At 49.0% G+C, this 15675-nt stretch overlaps 1 protein-coding gene across 2 annotated transcripts in view; it reads right to left on the minus strand.

Annotated features, from left to right (window-relative positions):
- ERG (ETS transcription factor ERG) overlaps positions 1–15675 on the minus strand; it is a 111309-nt gene that overhangs the window by 33906 nt on the left and 61728 nt on the right. For both annotated transcript variants that reach the window (XM_047098872.1, XM_047098871.1), the window contains exon 3: positions 9154–9305. In XM_047098872.1, the coding sequence (XP_046954828.1) occupies positions 9154–9305 (152 nt within the window). The remainder of the gene's footprint in view (positions 1–9153; positions 9306–15675) is intronic.

Raw genomic sequence — 15675 nt, forward strand, 5'->3', positions numbered from 1 at the left:
GGCTCCGAGCTGTCAGCACAGAGCCCGTCCCAGGCTCGAACCCACGAACCACAAGACCATGACCTGAGTTGAAGTCGGACGCTCAACCGACTGAGCCACCCAGGCGCCCCGAATCTAAGCCATTTTCAATGCCATTGTGGAGTCAGACAGGTTACGTGCTGAGCAACACAGTAGACTATTGTGAACATCTTCAGTCTTTCCTTCTTTACTTAGTCCCCTTTGAAAAGCCCATTTTAGAATTTCTGCAGCAACTTAACCAACACATCCTACCATGGCATGGCTTTGTGTTCTTCCCTGGATAATTTTGATAGCGTAGCATGGAAAGGAGAACTCAGCCTCTGGGATCAGACAGAACTGGATGAGAATCCTGGCTCTCCAAATTACTGGCTGAGACACCCTGAGCAATGACCTTGGCTTCCCGAGCTTTAGTTTCTTTATCTGTAACGTGAGAACAACAAATACTACCTATACCATAGGGTGCTTTGTGAGGCTTAAATGAGATAATACCTTACAGACAAAGTGGACAGCCCGGTGCCTGACAACAGCGTGCACTCGATACACAGGAGCCGTCACCATTTCTGTATTTATGATTTCGGTCACACATATAACCCAAGGGCAGTTTCCTCAATCGCTACCCAGCTCATAGTTTAGGACGATAATTAACTTGGACTTTAGGAGTTAAGGTTTAACTGGTTTGGTCGTCTGCTTGCTTGACTTGGTTGCACAGAAGCAGTTTAAGTAGAAGCTTATAGAAACACGCTCCATAAGGTAGACACAGCGGGGGCGATCCGTGGGAGTGGTTCGTGGCATGACGAAGTAAAATGAAGGCTTGAGGTCTTACCAACAACTTCTGTAGGCATACGTGAGCACGGGCCTGGGTGGCAGCTCTGGTCTTACCCACCTGCACAAGTGTTCCTGAGAGAGTTGCTTTGCTTCTAGCTAGGGCTCCACGTTCCCATGTTTAAAGGGAGATATTTATGATAGTTTTATGTGCCAACCTGACTGAATCACGAGACGTCCAGACATTTGGTTAAACATTATTCCTGGGTGTGTCTGTAAGGGTGTTTCCAAAAGAAATCAGCATTTGAATTAGAAGACTGAGTAAACTCGTAGCCTGCCCTCCCCTGTGGGGGTGGGTGACACCAACTAACCCATAAAGACCCAAATGGAACAAAAAGGTGGAGGAAGGAAGAGAGGATTTGCTCCCTTTGCCTGACTTTTGAGCTGGGGCATTGATCTCGGGCCCTCAGGTCTCTGGCTTTCATGCTTTAAGACTCAGACTAAAATCTACACCATTGGCTCTCCTGGGGTCCCAGTTTGCAGACAACAGATTGTGGACTGTGGGGTTTCTCAGCCGCCATAATCACATGGGCTAATTCCTCATAAGAATAAAAAAGTGGTGAGGGAGAGAAAGAGACAGAGAGAGGGAGAGAGAGAGAAGGAGAGAGACAGAGACAGAGAGACAGAGAGAGAGAGAGATTGGTTCTGTTTCTCTGAAGAACCCTAATACAAAGTTCAACTAAGATCATCAAGAGTCTTGGACCGCCAACTCCTGTGATCCTGTGATTCCTGCTAACTAAATCTGGATGACCATGAACTCAATAAATGCACATTAACTGACCCCTGAGCACAGGCCCCGAGCTCGCCGCTTTGTCTGGTGATGAAGAATGCGAAAGACATATTCACCAACTCACAATCTAATAGGATAGACAGGCTCAGAAATTATGACCTCTAAGAAGACGAAAGCATAATAGGTTTACCCTCTGCACTTGGTCAGTGAGTACAGTCTTCTGTCACTTGGTATTCGTTTGCTTCCAAAGCCCAGCTTGGAGATGTCATATGTGGGAAGAATCACGTGACAGCCATGTGAGCCCTCTGTCACTCTAACAACTCAAAATCTTTTTAAAAAAAAATTTTTTTTTTCAACGTTTATTTATTTTTGGGACAGAGAGAGACAGAGCATGAACGGGGGAGGGGCAGAGAGAGAGGGAGACACAGAATCGGAAACAGGCTCCAGGCTCCGAGCTGTCAGCCCAGAGCCTGACGCGGGGCTCGAACTCACGGACCGCGAGATCGTGACCTGGCTGAAGTCGGACGCTTAACCGACTGCGCCACCCAGGCGCCCCTAACAACTCAAAATCTTGACTTTACCATAAGCCAGACCAGCAAAGACCCCCGCTGGGCGCATGTTCTTTGTCTGCATGGAGCCGTTCTCTCGTGTAATTCATTCTGTTCAGAAAGGATGTCAGAAGAAAACGGGCTGGTGAAACGCAATGCTGCAATTATACCAGAAAGATAGTCCCATGGTCCCCTCTATAGCCTCAGTGGACCCTGAGTGTCAAGTCTGGGGATCCTGCGTGTGGGATGCAGAATTGAGAAAAACAATGCCTTCCTTGTGAAACTTCTCTGTGAAAACAAGGATTATGTTCCCACACGACTTTTTAATTTGGCTGCCAGGAAACTCAAAGCCATACTGGAAGCATGGCTACAATATCTTGGCCAAGCTTGCGGTCAAATGTGGTCAAAATGGCTGCCTCATTCTTTCGCGTGATTTCTTTTCGATCAGTGGTTTGGTTCGCGTGTCTATCGGTAGTTGAGTTCACAAGGCATCTCAAATCCTTCATGGGATTGAATGAATACATGCGTATCGAAGTAAGTATGAGGTCTATTCTGGTATACGGTGTGAAACAAAATAAAGCATGATAATAAAAGAATTGGTAAGATGTAAAAAAAAAAAGCCATGACGTTGCCAAAAGATGAAGGCTGGTTTCCTAGACAGAGTGGATTTGCCTTGCAGAAGGATCTGTTAGCAGAGAAAGGAAGAAGGGCATTCCATCGGAGGGAACAGCATGGGCGAAGACACTGGGTTGTAGCAATGGCAGCATGAGAGCAGAGTGACGGGGTGTGGGGGGGGACAGGATGTGGCAGAGAAAAATGATGGACTGTTAGCAGAGAAAGGAAGAAGGGCATTCCATCGGAGGGAACAGCATGGGCGAAGACACTGGGTTGTAGCAATGGCAGCATGAGAGCAGAGTGACGGGGTGGGGGGGGGGACAGGATGTGGCAGAGAAAAATGACGGAGGCTGCAAAAAAATTTAGGAATCATAGCACGAAAGGTACAAAGGAAGCTCCTCTTGACCAGCCATCTCATTCCTCAGATGTTTGTGACATTTGCCTGAATCAGTCATCTGAGCTCTGAATCCCACACTCTCCTGTCAGGAACTACATACTTCATTGTGGATGGGTCTTATCTACTTCTGACAGGCTCTGGTCACTTCCTCTGCGACGGGTACATGAGTTATAAGTGCTCAGTGAATACTTGATGAATTGAGGAGAAGGGACCCAGCACAGAGGGTGTGAGGAAGACACAATACCAGTAATTCCAGCCATGGGTGTTTGGGGGGCAAGAATAAAGGGGTCTTAAATCACGTAAGAGCTTGTATTCATGTGACTGAAACACAGTAAGCGCTCCGTGAATGAATGAATGAATCAATCAATCAGTGAGTGATGAAGCGAATGTGGCAATTCTTGATTTCCGAGACTTCTGATCACCATGAGTGTTTGTGCCCCGGGTGGCTATTTAGAAAATAAAAGTAGAAATGTTTGAAAAGCCCAGTGCTTTAGCACTCATGTTAGGGAATAAAAACAGAAAAGGGAAAAAAATCTTTCAAAATGATGTAAGCTGCTAAAACCAGAGGTCCCGTTGCATTTTGGTCAGCATTTTGCAACTTTTAAGAACAGTGGACGAAGACTGTGCCTTCCTCTTTGTTAGCCCTGCTGGTTAGCACATCACCAAGTACACTGTGAATGTGATGGCAGGTGCTCAGTGAGGCATCGTGAAGCCCAGGCTCTTTAGAATACTAGCTCCGTGGGGCGCCTGGGTGGCTCAGTCGGTTGAGCAGCCGACTTCGGCTCAGCTCGTGATCTCACGGTTTGTGAGTTCGAGCCCCGCGTCGGGCTCTGTGCTGACTGCTCAGAGCCTGGAGCCTGCTTCGGATTCTGTGTCTCCCTCTCTCTCTGCCCCTCCCCTGCTCGTGCTCTGTCTCTCTCTGTCTCAGAAATAAAAAAAAAAAAGTGCACCCCAGTGGTGCAGTGGGGACCCATTTGTTTCTGAATAGTGATCTGTGTTTGCAGAATTGGGGAGGCAGACGTGGAAACACCTGGAAGTTAGATTCTTGCATCGTACCCCCCGGTGTCTTGGCTGTTGTTAGGAATGCAGCCAAATGCCTACAAGCCTCATACTACGATTCAGTTTGTCAGAATGAATCTCAGGCTTCCTCTTCTCCCACGCAATATTTCGTGCCTTTAACGGTCCCGGGTTTTCCTATGGATGAAGTGATGTGTGGTCTTTGCAGATTTTTTTATTTTATTTTATTTTATTTTATTTTATTTTATTTTATTTTATTTTACTTTACTTTACTTTATTTCATTTTTTATTTCATTTTATTTTATTTTATCTTATTTTATTTTATTATTTTTATTTGAGTATGTTTGACACACAGTGTTACGTTAGTGCGCCACCCGTGACAGGTCCCCAAAATACACCCTAAGGGAGAAGAAGCTTTAGGAAGACAAAATTCCTTCCCCTCGAACGGGTGACTCTTCATTTTTCAAAATTGTTGGGAACATCATTGTGAAACTACTGGTTATTTCTTCCCGGCCACCCACGCTTCTGAAAGTAACACAGCACGCCTTTATCACAAACAGGTAAAAACAGGTACCTGTGTTCAGGTAAAACTATTCAGTGTCCTCTATTTAGATTAGAGCTTCTCAAACCATGTTCTGCATGCAAGTCACCCAGAAAGTGTGCCAACCATGTGGCCTCCTCAACCCTTCCCACACCCAGGTTCAGGAAACTCGGAAATGTGCATTTTCGAATCACAAGTCTCCCGGGTAATCCTGATGCAAGTGGTTCTGACTGTACCCGGAGAAACTTTCTCCAATCGGTGTCCAAAGCCCCCTGAGCCAACCAACAACGTGCCGTCTCACCAGGCCGCCCGTGTCCACCTCCTCATAAGACGGAGTTCACGGAATGACACTGTGAGCTGCCACCGTGTAAGGAACAGCCCAACGCCACGAGATGGAGACTTACACCTACGGACATGCACACTAGATAGATAGATAGATAGATAGATAGATAGATAGATAGAAACGTATAAATGTGATTTATTGTCTAACCGTGTACTTTGCGAGGGAGAAGCACGCATCAACAATTTTTCCAGGACAAGAGGCATGAGCCAAGGCTTTCCAGAATGTCTCATGGTCTCACTGAGGGTTGTTCTCATGACTTCCCTGTTCCTCCCCTACGACAAGCCGAGGAATACATTTTTCTCTCGACTCAGAATGAACAGCCGGGCCATCGCCTTCCTTTTTATTCCATGAACGCTTAACCACGTACCGATTGAGGCCTTCCCTTCTCACTGACGCCTGGGGACACCTTGGGAGCTGAATGCCACCCGCCTTTTGCAACTGTGCAAAGGTTAAAAGTTTGCATTCTAAAGGCAGACGCTTCAGGGCGCCTGGGTGGCTCAGCCCATTGAGCACCCTGACTCTTCATTTTTGGCTCAGGTCATGATCTCACGTCTCATTAAGCGGAGCCCCGTCTCAGGCTCTGCGCTGACAGCATGGAGCCTGCTTGGGATTCTCTCTCTCCCTCTCTTTCTCTCTCTCTCTCAAAATAAATAAATAAAAATGAAAAATAAAATAAAATAAAAGCAGATGCTTAGAAATAAGTATTTTTTTCAGCAATCTTTATGACTTGCGCGGATGAGCGTCAGTCCGTGTGTTTAGCTAGAGGGAGAAACACATGCCAGGTGGAACCAGGTTTGGACAACTCTCTCCGTGGGCAGAGCATTCGAGGCCCAAGATGTGCCTGAACGAGGTGCCCGGGTCCCGGAGCCAGGGCTGAGCTGCAGACGCTGCAGCTGGACAGGGCCGTCCCCAGGTCCTGCAATCTCACGGCCACATTGGGGAATTCTCTGGACGGTGCAATGCGGCCGTGTGGGCGGGCGTGAGTGGGTGTGGGTGTGGGCGCGTGTGTTCATCTGTGTGTCTGTGTATGACCACACCTACTTGAAGCTTGACCAATAACTGAAAGGCTGACGGCTTGCAAAATCAGCCACAGCTCTCTTACAAACACTATCAACCGAATAACTGCCTGCGTTTGGTATGAAGCAACTGAAGGAGGGAAGAGCTGGAAGAGGCCTTTCTTCAGGGGATGAAACCAATCTTTGCACAAAAACATCAATATGAGCCAATGTACATGACCGTCAGTCCACCCAGCCAGCTGACATTTAATGAGCACCTACTATAAACTGGGAACGGTGGCGGGGGGGGCTCTGACTTCATTGAATCGGTCCTTTGCCTCTTCCCGGTATAAACAGCTCTCCTGATCTCTGAACATTTTACTCAACGTAGGAAGCGTCCAGTCTGTCCCTCGTTGGCAATGATATCGACGCCATCGAAGCACATTGATAGCACGACAGAAACATGACCCCATCCGTATACAGTGTGAGCGCATCACGCGTTACCTCCTGGGCCGGTGAGGCTCTCAGGAGCCAAGACAAGAATCTTCAATACAGGCCTGTCCTCAGATGGATTCTCTGGTCTTAGAGAACTAACAAAAACTTCGTTTTGCCTGACTTGAAGAAACGACACTCTGAAGAAACAAGGCTGACTTGAAGAAACGACACTCTGAAGAAACAAGGCTAAGGCTGAGAGGGGTTTGTGGGCGGGTGCTCTTCGGGTCTGGACCTCGTCCTGTTCACATCCAGACAGCGTCCGAGGAAACGGCGCCCCTGCCCCCTGCTCCTCCCCAGGAACTCCCCTGCTCTCCAGCCTTTTTTAGGTACCCCACGTCCAGGACGCGTGCCTCAGACCATCTGCATTTCCGTATGGTTCCCCCATACGGAAACCTTTTGTGCGACGGCCCGGGATCGAGTCCCGAGTTTCGGGTCAGCAGCTCAGGGGCTATGGTCAAACCAAAAGGGGGGAGCTTCCGTACAAAAGCCAACTGCCTTTCAGTCAACATCGAAACCTGTTTTGTCCCCGTCATTGGGCACACGTGAGACTTCATGTCTGCTGTCTCCTATAAAGGTCTCACAACACGCCTCCGAGGTGGCCCCAAAGGACGATGCCTTTCGTATCAAGGCATCAAGCAGTCTTGCCCAGCGACCACCCTGGGGAGCAGCCCGGGCCACGGACCCAAGCCAGACGTTCTGCCAAGTACCGCGTGCTTTGCACTCTATTTGGAAGGTGTCGGAGGTCCGTGAAAGCGGCCGCGTGCAGGAGAAGGGGCAGTGGGATGAGACGCACACCCTGAGCGGATCTGAGCCTGCGGCCACCCCGCTTCACGGAGGTGAAGGTCAGTGACCCCTGGAGCCAGACGGAGTCCAGTCTGCACGGACCTCGCTCGTGCACTGGCAGCCTTTCGTGCATTCTCCCCTCGCTTGGTGTTCGTGGAGAACCTACCTCAGGCCAGCCCCGTACTTGGCCATGGAGGCTGGGCCTTTCGGGGGGGGGGGGGCTTGCGTTGTACTGAGGGAGGAAGCCACTCAGCAAACGCTCACGTGAATGGACAGTGGAGTGACAGCCGGGAGACAAAGAGGGCGGAGGGGGCTGAGGTCAGCAGGTAGAGTGGGGAATGGCTTTCGGCGGCGCCTTCAGGAAAGGCCTCTCCGAGGAGACATTTGCACCGAGCGCTCGCGAAGGACAGAACTACCTGGAACCAAGGGTTTCAGGCTGAAGTGACCCTGATTCCAAGCCCCTGAGGCCAAGCCACAGGGTGACCAGATGGCTGCAAGGAGTGACAGAGGGGAGCCCACAGGGGCCGTGCTAGGAGCCGAGATTTAACCCAGCAGCTAACGGAAGAGAACCAGGGCAGGCAGGCCCGTCTGAACGCGGACTTGGCCTCCTGTTAACAGTAGTCCCCGGGAGAAGTTAGTTGACCCCTGGGAGCTCCATTTTCCTCGTCAGGGAAATTGTGATAAGGATTCCTATTTTCCAAGGGGCGCCTGGGTGACTCAGTCGGTTAAGGGTCTGACTTCGGCTCAGGTCAGGATCTCGCGGTCCGTGAGTTCGAGCCCCGAGACGGGCTCTGTGCTGACAGCTCAGAGCCTGGAGCCTGCTTTGGATTCTGGGTCTCCCTCTCTGTTCCTCCCCCCTCATGCTGTCTCTCTCTCTCTCTCTCTCTCTGTCTCTCTATCAAAAATAAATAAACATTAAAAAATTAAAAAAAACCCAATTCCTATTTCCCAAGATATCACGAGATGGTGCCTTCACACTGCTTACCCCAAACCCTGACACCTGTTAAGGACCCACAAAGCAGTGATGGTGTCTGTGGTAGTTTTGGGTTTCTGCAGCTCGTTTCCTCTGAAAAGTCATCTTTCCCATCACCTTCAGTTTTTTGCTAAACAAGTGAGTTCGTGGCATTTTCCTCAAGTTCAGGGCTATTGCTTTGGTTTGAGTTTAGAATTACTTCTGTGGCAAAGAGTCATTCTGGTTCTCAGAATCGGGACGGCAGGCCAGGGAGAGCTGGAATTTTCGATTTTGAGCACGAACCGTGATGCCTCCCAGCTTTGTATTTTGCCAGCTGAGAAGTCTTTTTCAAAAGCATACCACGTAGGATGAAAATGTAGCACTTCATGCAAAAACAAGGGTATTTAAGAGGGGCCCCTGGGCGGCTCGGTCAGTTAAGCGGCCGACTCTTGGTTTCCGCTCAGGTCACGACCTCACGGTTTGTGCGATCGAGCCCTGCGCCGGGCTTTGCGCTGACAGCGCAGAGCCTGCTTGGGATTCTCTCTCTCCGTCTCTCTCTGCCTCTCCCCCACGTGTGCTCTCTCAATCTCTTTCTCAAAAATAAATAAACTTTTTTTTTTAAAAAAAAAGAATATTTACCACCAAATAATCTCAGAGAAAGGGCACTTCTTCCCCGGAAAGGTCATTTTTCATAGGTTTCCATCCTCTGTCTTTGTCTCTCACGCACACACATACACACACACGCACAGACACGCACACGCACGCTCAGTGGACATTCCACCACAGGTGGACAGGCTCCTGCTGGCCTGCGTTTACAGTCACTCCCCCAGGCCATGGAGGGTGCTGGATGCCAGAGGCAGGCAGGCCAAGCTCGACGGCACCCCAGGAGCATCTGACCTGCTGGGACGATCACTCTGCGCTCGTTCGTGGTCATGTTTGGGGGCGGAATGTGCTTCTCCTCCATGTAGCTGCCATAATTCATGCCGACGGTGTCTGGGCCGCCCGCCATCTTCCCGCCTTTGGCCATGCTGCATTCATCCGGGGAGTTTCTGAAGGAGAAGAAGATACATTCTTCCATTATTGCTGCCACCCGGCCTGCCTGTGACACACAGAGAGAACGGAGCAAGGGTGCGGTGGAGAGAGGCGGACGGAGAAGGGAGGAGAGTCAACGGGCAAATACAGTGTCTGCGCGGGGCTGAATGGCCCTGTGCCCCCAAAACTCCTTTCCTGAAGCCCTGACAAATGGAACGGTATTCAGAAGTGGGGCCTGTGGCAGGTGATCACATGAGGTCACAACGGCGAGGCCCCCGTGATGGGATCAGTCCCCTTACAAGAAGCAGAAGGGACCCGGGGACTCTCCCTCTCTGTCTCTGCCACTGAGGATACACTGAGAAGGTGGCCGTCCACAGCCCAGACCCTGGCCTCGCCGGCATCTTGACCTTGGACTTCCAGCCCCCAGAACTGTGGGAAATAAATTAATAAATTTGTGTCACGTAAGCCCCCCAGTCTGCGGCATTTAGCTACGCCAGCCCGAGGGGACTAGTGCACTGCCCACCCTCGGCTGAAGCCCGGGGCGGCCTGGAGGGAAGCAAGTTGCCAGCTGGCTTCTGTTTCTTAAGCCAGAGCCTTCTGAAACTGTCATGTCAAAACTCCACTGGTGACAGCTGTTTGGAAACACTTGCAAGGAACAGTGAACCGCCACGGTCCTGTCTCCGTGACTGTAAACAGGCCATGTACCGTATGCACAGGGGTGACCCCAGCTCGGACAGCTGGGTTTAGCCTCCAACGACATTCGCCTTCAAAACCTCAGAATGAAATCCGTGTGTTCAGTTTCAACTCCCTATAGCCAATCATGAGATATGGAGCTTTGGAGCCTCACACTGTCCCTCGCCGAGGCACTGGCAGGCGGGGCAGGGACGGGGGCAGACCTGGCAGCCTGGGAGGTGGCCGGAGAGTGGACTCAGCTGCCCCTAAGGGTTGGGATGGGGTGTGAAACCAGCCATGAGGACGGATGCAGACAGGAGTCAGCCGCTGGCCCTCTGACGACCACTCACAGGGCCACTACCATTAGGAAGGCAGCGGCAGCCATTTGGATAAAGACAAACCCTGCCTTCTTTCTGGAAAAAGAAGAAAGGGACTGTAAATATATGATGAAATCATATCTAACAGGGAACCCCCCCAAAAGGAAAATCCAACGCAACCAGGAAACAGAAAAATATGTCGATGCCTTTTAGAAGGTTAGCCCACAGGTCATTAACTTCGAGACCACTGTAGACGAGGGGCCTTGATAGTTGGGTTATATCTTCTAAGGTGGGTTTCCAGAAATTGCCTCTCAAGCTCTACCCCACACAGGATTTTCCTACTCTTGGGAATCTCCAAAACTCCACTGCATGTTGGATTCCCTCCCAGTGTCTAAGGCGTTGAGGTTGTGGGCTCCACTCCAATGAACTTTTCTTCGTCTCCTCCACACCTCACTAGTTGAAGCTCTGCATCCAACTTGTGGAATCATGGAACCATGGGCCTGGCATGGTCTTGACCTTCAAGCTTGAGAACATCAAAACCCTCTGAGCCAGAAGGGCACTCTCTGGGTGGGACAGGCCCGGAGTGGGATGGAGAAGGTCATTCGGGAGCCAAAGGCTTGGCAGGGGTGTGGACAGGAAGGGCAGACCAAGGGAAAAAGTGCCCTGGAAAAGAGGGAAAAGAGGGAAAAGAGTTCATTCAGCATCCTAGATCACTGAAAATACACACAGACCTGGTGCTGATGGAGAGAGCTCAGGGCTGACAGCGAGGAAGGCGTAGGTACATCTACAGATAAAGATCATGGTCAGGGTCACAGAACGAAGGCCCCACCACAGGCCTGGAAATACATGGCCATGTTTCACAGCATCCCCACAGCTGTACTAACACGAAGGAAATTTATAAACAATAACAGTCTGAGTTCCCATGGTGCAGACTCTCTAGATTTCCATCACTGCCTACACATGCATTATTTCCTCCTGATGGTACTTTTCCTGGCTGCAGACACTTATCTCTAAAAGACCCATCCTAATATCACAACACGGAATGTCTTCACTTGACACTTAGTTTCCTATCCCTCTGGAAAATTCCAGCAGTTGAGGGGAAGGTGTGTGTTTTGGTGTATTTTCCTCAAGGAGAGAAGTTACTAGGGACGAGGGGACAGAGTCTAAAAGATTTGGTTCTTCAAGGAACAAGCTTTAGATGCTGTTCAGCAGATGAGCATAACTCTGGCAACAACTATAGAGTCTGGGATGAGCGCTGCAAGTTCACCCATTCACTCATCCATCTAGACCATTTTTATTGAGTGCCTGCTGTATACCAGGCACCATAAGTTCTCTCTTCTCCAGCAGGACAGGTAAGCTTTCCCATTCACCTTCCACTGAAAACCAAACCCCAAAAAACAAAAACAAGAAACAAAACAAAAGCAAAGCAAAAACAAAAAACAGAAGCAAAACAAAAACAAAACAGCCCCCAGACCCTATTTTCAAAAGCTGTGCCTTCAAGACAGTTGAAAAAAAAATCATCTTTTTTCCATTGTATTTTGTTTTAGCTTCAGGGGAAGATAGAATGGAACCAGGTTTTTGATCATTTCCAATAGTTTCTGTAAAAAAAAGCTCTAAGGGAACTCCGGCCCCAGAGAGGGGAGAGGGTCACTCCCCAGGCCACTGACAATGCTGGACTCCAAGCAGGTTATCGATACACAGTGGCCACAAGAGCCCCGGCTGTTCTGTTCTCACTTGCCAGGCATTTCCCCTGGTGTATTCTCTTGGGAATTTTAACAGACCAAGAGGAGCACACGGAAGTGTGGGCCCTGTCCTGAGAGCCTAACCATTAACAGTCCTCACAATAGCCTGGGGAGGCAGGTGCATACATCACGTCCATTTTTCAGAGGCGTAAGCCAAGTACACAAAGGAGAAGGGCCTGCTCAGGTCGCAGAGCCAGGAGAGGTCAAAACTAAGACTTGAAGCTGGGCAGCCTAACTCCCCGCCCCTGTGCAGAATGCCCCCACCAAGTCAAGGGAAGATGCTGTCCCTACAAGGTGAAATAAACCTGAACTTCAGAAAGGCGTTGACAACTCCCTGACCACGTGTTACTCTGGTTTAAGCCATGTGCTGCAATATTTGCACAATTCCTATTCTAGGGCATCACTGTAGCCCCAGGGCAGGTTCAATCCCGGGCACGGCGTGTGTGGGACCCAACGAAGGACACATATAAAAGAAAAAAAAAAACCTAAGTAAGAAATAGAGGCAATTCCAGGAGAAGAACATTTTTTTTCAGAGGATACATCTATTATTTAGACCCTGCTTTATTTAAGAAAAAAAAAAATCTCAACCTGATTCAGAGAACTGGAAAGTGTATTTTTAAAAGTCTCACAGTAAATACATTTTCAGTTCTTAGCGCAGGTGTGAGAAGAAAAGATCCACACTGCGCGGAATCTGCCTCCCGGCTTACGGCACTTGCAGCTTCACCGACATCGTGCACGCCGAGGCTTGAAAGTCATCAAAGAGAAACTTCCAGAAACAGTTTGGTACTCCACCGGCAGCAAGCCCTGCCAAGAACAGAGGATCATGCGATCTCTACGCCACCATGATAAGGGTTTGGGTGTTCAATGTATCGCTTTTGAAATGCACATAGCAAAGGGCATCCCTTTAAATGCTGTATTCTTTGTGTTTACATACGTGTTTTCTAGCAGTTCTGTGAAGATTCTAAGGCAATTCATTAGATGCTTGCTAAATGGGTCATCATTTATGTGAAATATGAAATACGAAATGCTTTGGTCTTATTGTTTGGGGCATGAATTTCTTTATTGCACCTAAGGCATCCTTCAAGACATTTCTCTCAGTGATGCTTTTCAGGGCATACGGAAGTTATTATGCAAACCCAAATCACAACGAGATGTCACCTCACACCTAGCTGGAGGGCTACTGCAAAAAACAAAAGATGACAAATGTTGGCGAGGACGCAGAGAAATCGGAACTTTTGCATACTCTTGGTGAGGATGCCAAATGGTACAGCTGTAATGGAACGCCGTGGGGAGGTCCCCGAAAGTCTTTTTTAAAAGACAATCATATAGGGGCGCCTGGGTGGCTCAGTCGGTTAAGCGTCCGACTTCAGCTCAGGTCACGATCTCGCGGTCCGTGAGTTCGAGCCCCGTGTCGGGCTCTGGGCTGACGGCTCGGAGCCTGGAGCCTGCTTCCGATTCTGTGTCTCCCTCTCTCTCTGCCCCTCCCCCATTCATGCTCTGTCTCTCTCTGTCCCCAAAATAAATAAACATTAAAAAAAAATTAAAAAAAAAATTAAAGACAATCATATGATCCAGGGATCTCATTTTTGCATATTCATCCAAAAGAAGGGAAATCCAAGTCTCAAAGCGATATTAGCACTCCTCTGTTCCTTACGGCTAATATTCCCGATGGTCAAGGTGTGGAAACGAATGTCCACGGATGGCCCGGTGGATGAAGAAACTGTGGTACATGCCACAGTGTACTCATCCTCCTGTAAAAGAAGGGAATCCTATAACGCACGACAACGGCTGGGCCTTGAGCACGTCATGCTGAGTGACATAGATCGGTCACCGACGAACAAAAGCCGGTTTCCGCTTCACATGAGGTATCTAAAGTAGTCACATTCAGAGAACTGAATAGTGGGACAGTGGTTTCCAGGAGCTCGGGCAGGCGGGGAGATGGGGGGTTACCAACCAATAAGCATAAAGTTTCAATCAAGCGAGATGGAAAAGCTCTCGAGACCTGCTCTCCAATATTCTAGCCTTTGGTCAACAATAATGTGTACCTCAAACTCTGTTAAAAAGGTATAGATCGCTGGGCACCTGGGACAGCACAGAGCCCTCTTCGGATCCTCTCTCTCCCGGTCTCTCTGCCCCTTCCCTGTTCACACTCTTTCTCGAAAATAAATAAAATAAATACTTTTTAAAAAACCGAACAAAGAAAAAAGGGGTATAGATCTCATGTCAGGTGTTCTTACCACACTGAAATAAAATAAATTGGAAATGACTGGGTCTTAGCCACATTCTCGTATTCACATTTTCGGGTCTGGGTTCAGTGTGTAACCCGAAAAAACACTGGTTTTGACAATCCCATAGAGAATGTGGCATCAGAGAGAGGGATCGGAAGCTGGGAGGACAGCTGCTCCCCTCTGTCACAGCAGAAGAAATCCCACCTTGGGCTGAGGTCGCCCCGGGAGGGGAAGGCTGCTGCAGAAACAAGAATTTCACTAAGGCACCTGACGAAAGCTGGGGCGCCATATCGCTTCCCAACTCCCCCAGTGCCCTCTTGGGGCCACACGGCTTTGGGAGTTTAGTCTCCCAAAGGAGCAACCTCACAGAACCCCATGGCACACGCATATAACTGTGGCCACTCCAGGGGATATGGAAATAGCACAGAAAGACCCTTCTACCTTCACCTAGAAAAGATGGCACCATGGTGCCCTTCTTCAGAAAACTGCACACACATGCCCAACTCAGTTGGCTTGTTGAGCCTCAACAAACTAAACACTCTGAAAGAGCGTTTGCAGAATCAAGTTCTCATGAATCGAGACAATGAGTGCTGACTTCGTAAGGCACACTAGCATTTCAAACCAACGATCGAAGGGGCAGGCAAAGAATACCCAATAAATTGGAAATTGCACTAAATTTAAATTCAGGTGAGATGTCAGCCATGTCCCCGAACCCAACTGGGTTCTGACAGAGTTTCACAATCAAGGGGCTGGAAGAATCTCCATCCCCAACCCCCCAGACATGACTCTCCGGAAGCTACTTAGACCAACGAATGTTTAGTTCACATTACTAATGTTTTTCTAGGGAAGAGGTTCCATCATTCTCCTCTGCAACTTTAGAGTTATCTTTATGTGGGCGTGTGGTGGTTTTGAATCTACTTTCTTCCTTTACCCTTCCTCAAACCATGTGAGGTTTACGAGGCATAGAAGACGACACGATATAAGACAGTTATAAAAACGCACACGAGACAAAACGATAACATAAATAATCAAAGGCATGGAAGTGAATTTAATGTAAGGGCAGAAAAGTAACCAACCACGAGATAAAATCAGCACAATGAGTAGGCTTACTATTTATTGTTGCTAGAAGTAGGACACTAATTTATCTCTGAGCTTCCTACTGGCCAAAGCAAAGAAGGAAATGCATCCCGTTACTATTCAAGGTGTCAGAAACATTAAGACGAACCAGGTCTTAGCAAGCGACATCCTTCCCAGTATCTGATAACAGATTCAGAGCATCGCACACAGTGTCGGGGTAGGGGTGGGGAGGGCTGGTGATAAAGCAGGGTGCTCCAAGCACTCAGGTCCCTGCTGCTTCGGCTACAGAAATCAAGAGACGGCACATCCTCACGAGTCCTCTATACCTGCCATTTCTTGACCCTTTTGGAA

The sequence above is a fragment of the Lynx rufus genome, unplaced genomic scaffold (genome assembly GCF_022079265.1).
Source record: "Lynx rufus isolate CCGP_SWC_20201006 ecotype Redwood Valley unplaced genomic scaffold, mLynRuf1.p SCAF_5, whole genome shotgun sequence".
NCBI lineage: Eukaryota > Metazoa > Chordata > Mammalia > Carnivora > Felidae > Lynx > Lynx rufus.